This window comes from Suillus fuscotomentosus (assembly GCF_016647785.1).
Source record: "Suillus fuscotomentosus strain FC203 chromosome Unknown F5891scaffold_48, whole genome shotgun sequence".
NCBI classification, from domain to species: domain Eukaryota; kingdom Fungi; phylum Basidiomycota; class Agaricomycetes; order Boletales; family Suillaceae; genus Suillus; species Suillus fuscotomentosus.
The window spans coordinates 402,024-407,685 of record NW_024539560.1 but is presented as its reverse complement, the minus strand read 5'-3'; the positions used below and the strand labels follow the sequence as shown (position 1 = coordinate 407,685).

General features: G+C 47.9%; 1 protein-coding gene across 1 annotated transcript; it reads left to right on the top strand.

Moving 5' to 3' along the window:
* Positions 1–2,373: 2,373 nt before the first annotated feature.
* F5891DRAFT_1149764 (common central domain of tyrosinase-domain-containing protein) lies at positions 2,374–3,308 on the top strand (the record flags this gene model as incomplete). The annotated part of the gene is made up of 4 exons (XM_041365108.1): positions 2,374–2,735; positions 2,806–2,860; positions 2,927–3,030; positions 3,083–3,308. 4 exons carry the CDS (start codon positions 2,374–2,376, stop codon positions 3,306–3,308), a joined length of 747 nt encoding a protein of 248 aa, XP_041222857.1.
* Between the last annotated feature and the right edge of the window lie 2,354 nt (positions 3,309–5,662).

The following is a 5,662-nucleotide window of genomic DNA, read 5'->3' as shown; positions in this document are numbered from 1 at the left end:
TTCCTTTGACTTCTTCTTGTCCTTATCCTTGCGCTTAGGCTTATTCTTTTGCGCAGGTCCCTTCGCAACGAGCGCAGATTGGCTATTGCTAGCCTGTCGTTGCCTTTCCTCTACCAGCACTTGGGCTATAACAGTTTTGGTGGTGAGTTTGTCACTACTGGACATTAGGATCGTTCGAAGGGTGGCATAGGATGAAGGTAAGGATATCACCATCGCAACTGCGACCAGTGAATCGTCGAGCGGCTGACCAAGCGAGGACAGTATGAATGCCTTCTGTCGCATGGTGTTTAGCTGCGTTTCCATAGGAGATTCGTCCGTCAAGGTACTTCGAAACAATTCGCCAATGAGTTGAGCAATTGTTTGCTTTCCTCTACCCTCGTATCGCTCACAGAGCTTCTTCCAGGCATCTTTAGCTATTGGCACATAGAGTATCCCATTCAAGGGATCATCTTTCAGCGTGAGAGCTATCTGAGCTCGTGCTTCCTTGTTCCTTGCTAACCATTCCTGGTGTTGAACAGGGTGCGTTGTGCTATCTGGCATCTTTTCACTTCCTTCAACAATTCCCCATAGTCCTCGAAGGTCAAGGATTAACTCGACACGGTACTTCCATAGTTGGAAGTTTGAACCGTCGTTTTCGAGGGATGGAATATCATATAGACGATTTGAGGCTTGTGCAGTTCTGCTTGTAGATGTAGAACTGGATGATATGGAAGGGATGTTCGAGGATGAAGCAGCTGCACCTGACTGGGCTGCAGACACTGAGGGTGTGTTCGACATTTAATTCTTGTTTCGGTTGATGTTCCTTTGTGGTACTGGATTGATTCTAAGCACCAGGGCTCATAACCTTTTGTTCGAGGATGCGACGGACGAAAGAATGACAGAAAGAATTCTATAAACGAAAGTAGTAAGTACTCAGTCTCAATAGTCGAAGACTCGGAGACTACTAGCTGACCTATAAACGAAAGTAGTAAGTACTAGAGTAGTAGTCAGTATCGTAGTAAAGAGTCTAAATAAATAATATCATACCTCAGTCTCAATAGTCGAAGACTGAGGTGCTAAGTAATATAAAACTTCTAATGAGCGCATAGCGTATTATGTAAGCGAGTGTTGTTTGTTGTTGTCCGAATCAAAGTTATCACTTATCTATAATCTTTCAACATATCATTCATGTGCCGGTGCGATCTGCTATGTCTTCACTTGGCTGATGAATCATCCTGGTGAGGTTCTTGCAGCTATATGCGGAACCTTGCTTCACCAGTTAGTGTCACATTATCATTCGTGTTCGATATTCTTCAGGCGTGTGGTACTTGACTTTGTTTTACAAGCAAGGGTGGTATCTGCATGTCCACAGTGCTTGTGTTCCTGGACAGTCATCACCTGAAGCCTATCAAAGTCTGGCCTGCTTGGTTCCTCGCCACTTCCCCGATGGACCGACAGCTCGGAGCCGTCCGGTTCCTTGATTAATCAGTACATTCTCAACCCTGAAGGTCCACTGCTATCATCGACTCCTGTTTGAGTCGACCAAGCCTTGCCCAGCCCTCGATCACTGTTTTTGTTCAAGGTACTGTTATGTTACTTTGGCTATTTGATTACAAACAATGTTCTACCTTCGACAGACGGTGTTCAGTCATCTGCCTTCCGGCAAACATTTAATACTGATGACATTACTATTATTCAAATCGGCCGCATCGCTGATTGAAAAGGAATTTTCTTATTAATCTTTCGAGATTAGTTCGTTCCAGTATGATCTGATCTTCTACCGTGTGTTTCGAGCTTGCATTTATTTGCACATTAACCAGTACTAGGGGTATGCGGACAGACTTACGTAGATGAGACATCACCGGCATGATGGCAGCTGGACTGTTCAGGGACAGCGTCCACCACGGCATTTAATGCCCTTCTGACGTTATGCCCAAGATCAAGGCCATCACATCACTGCCTTGATGTCATGCAGGTGTCACACTTTTGGTCTACAGTATGTAGACTGCCCTAGTAGGAGACCTTCATTCCTCTATTTCATTGTATGATCATTACGCAGGTTTTTGGGCCGGAGGGTCTATTAGCCGCGCGCGATATCCATTGTCCTCCATATAGATTAGATCATCGTTCCAATCCACATGCAGAACATGCTATTCAAATTCGGTCCTATGGGCGCTGCGCGGCAGATCCGACCGGTATGTTCCACTCCATTCTCTATCAATTACCACATCATCTGTCTTCCAGTGCCTACGCAAGTCTCCGCATCAACTGTACTAATCAGTCACCTATGAGGATTAGCTCCGCGCAAGGCGGCTTTGTCTGCGCGCCTGTTGTATGTATATAAATGCAGCTAGTCAAACCTGATTTGTTACCGCTCTCTGACCTACTCCAACAATGAGCTCTATTGAGTACCACTATCCCGTGATCGGCCGCAAGGGCACTGGAGGCATATTTGATCGCTTGCCTATCCAGACGCTGGAGAAGGACCATCCCTACCAATTTGCATTGTTCATCCTTGCTTTCAATGCGATCCAGCAGCGTTCCGATGCTCCCCAAGTTGTAGAAGAGCCTGCAGCCACCTTCATGGAAATTGCGTCAATCCACGGCAGGCCCTATGTTGAATGGGCTGGTGACCGCAACAAGGATATTTCAGCTGACTATAGCGCCAATGATAAGAAAGATACCAATCCCGTCCCTTCCAGATTTGGAGGTATGGCCATTGCCTCCGCTGTTGTTCTCTATAGCCTGACAATATTGTGTAACAGGTTATTGCAAGTAAGTTGATGGTACCTCCTCTCGCTCTGTTGATTTGAAACCTTTCTTCAGCCATGGCGCTGTTGTGTTTCCCACCTGGCACCGCCCATATGTTATGCTCATTGAGGTATGTTCAGTGCACGATCATGCCTGACGCGCTACTAGTATTAAATTCAGTTCTATTGGGTTCCAGCAATCGATCGGAAACATCGCTGAAACATTGGCCCAAGACATTGAAGCTAATAACCCGAATGAACATGGAGTATGGATCAAAGCTGCAAAGGAACTGCGTTTTCCGTGCGTGATAAATCATTCCCGACACTGATACAACCATTTATATCACACGCAGATACTGGGACTGGGCCGGTAAGGATGTACCCGAGAATGGCCTTCCTCCTGTTCTGTACGAAGAAAAAGTCGAAATTATGGCTGTTGGTGGTAAAAAACAAATCGTCCATAATCCACTCTCATATTTCTCGTATGTCGGTGGAGTCCCATCCGACTTTAGCGATGAGAAGGATGACTCGGTAATGTTACCTTTTCCTTTCCAGATCACTGAACTTGCTCAAATGTAGTCCGTAGACAGGACAAGTGGCGTATTTCTCCAAGTGGCAGAGGACATACCGCTACGCTTCTAGTACCCCGGACCCTGAAGGCAGTCATACAGACTTGTTGCAGAAGTGAGAATCTATGGGGACATGTTGCGCGAGACTGGTGCTGATTTTGCATTTGTAAGGACATTCAAAGCCGGGGCAAACGATCTGAGACGCAGAGTCGCTCAACTCTTCACATTCAATGATGACGAAAATTCTGCGATAGCGTACGTTTTAGTTTCTGCCAATATTATGTATGTATTGACAAATACGCTAAAGTTGGGATGACTTCTCCAATCATACGGCAGAATCGAAGAGAGATATGTTGAGAGCCGATGTGTCCGAGGGAAGTAAGGCCGAGAGAGAGAGAGCCGAGAAAGGAAAGGACGATACGGCCAAAGAATAGAGCACATCGAGTGCGAGCGTCTCCAAACGGAGAACGTCGACAACGTGTCAACGTCGGCAATCTTTTCGTTCTTTAAGTATATATTTTTCATCAAAGCTATTGCTGGCAGACTCACCGTATAAGAGGACACTGTTTTCGTCGTTGCATCTCAGATTCGAAACGAATACTGAGACGTAAGTACAAGTCCCACTGTAACGTTCGAGCGCAAGCGCTGACGTACATCTAGTCGTACCTTTGTTCTAGGTACAAACAATTGTTAATAGAGATTCGAAATGAATACTGAGACTTGTACCTTTGTTCTAGCGTGTCGTAAAACCTCCCGCGTGTATCGTTCCTCCACAGGTTATGAGCCCTGACTCCTCCATGGACTCGTCGACTCCCAGCACCAATTCAAACCTTTTTAACATCCCGAAGCTCGCCGAAGACGGCTCGAACTGGATAACCTACAAGGAAAGGATGTTAACGGCTATAAGTGCACGAGGACTTACGAGATATACCGATGGACGAGCTAAAGAGCCTACGCCTTTCGTAAAGAGCTCTACGGGGGCCGTTACGAAGCCGGATGGTACAACACCTACGCAGAAAGAAATCGATGAGCTCGACGCAAAGACCGATGAGTATCAACAAAAGAACTCACTCGTAAAACAGCAAATATTTTGCACGATCACAGATCGGCTGCTGTTACGCGTCCAAAAGTTAGCATCCGCGTCCGAAATCTGGAAGGAAATATGCCACATACATGAAGGCAAAACCGAACTCGTCCAGATAGATCTGAGACGGAGGCTCCAGGAGACGAGGTGCGAAGAAGGTGGTGACGTCAAGGCTCATTTTTCAGAGCTTTTGCGCCTGAGGGAGTCGTTAGCTGGAATGGGGGTAGCTGTCGTTGATACGGACTTTCATGCCATCATCCTAGGGTCCTTACCTGAATCCTACCGGCCGCTACTGTCGTCGATGAACGCAGCGGCCAAGATAACGAAAACTCCCCTCTCGCCCTACGAACTCATCACCATCATCACAGAGGAATACGAGCACCGGTTACTCACCGAACGACGTCCCAACAAACGCGGGACCAACAGTGCGCTCTCCGCGAGAACAAACGCAGGGAGGAGCACGAGCTCACAGAGCTCGGCTCCAAAATCCAACCCCGATGCAGTCTGTACGAACTGCGATCGTAAGGGCCACTGGAAGAGTGACTGTTGGCGAAAAGGTGGAGGAAAAGAAGGTCAGGGGCCGAATCAACGGCAGAGACAAGGAGGACGCACCCAAAAACAAAGTGCCAATGTAGCCAAAGAGCCGGAGCCAAAGGACAACTACGCTTTCGCTACGTCAGACCTCGCAGTCATAGCAAAATCGATGGACGTACCTCCAGAGCGCCGAGGAGCAATAGTAGACTCCGGCGCGACCTCTCATTTCTGCCCGGATAGGGCAAAATTCGTATCCTTCGTTGAGATCGCCCCGCAGAAGATATACACTGCGAATGGAGCTACTGTCAATGCGACAGGACGAGGAGACGTGAGGATGGACTTACCGTTGGGCTCGAAACGAACGACCGTGACGCTAAAAGACGTCCTATATGCCCCCTCCATGGCATTTACCCTTATCTCCACCAATAAGATCGCCTCCGCCGGTTTGGCCGTGCTGTTCGAAGGAGGAATGTGCAGGATACTGTCTGCTCCCCCCGAACGAAGGACGATCGCAGAAATACCCCAAGTCCAGGGACTTTACGCTGTAACGTCTGACCGTAAGCATCGTGCCAACGTCGCCAGGACAAAGCTTACCATCAATGATGTCCATCGTGCCCTAGGGCACGTATCACATGCGGCCCTTCTTGACGCAGTCAAGAAGGGCCTAATCCTGGGCATAGACATAGATCCGGCGCCCACCATCCAGTTCTGTGAAGTCTGCGTGAAAGCTAAGTCAGCTCAGCAGT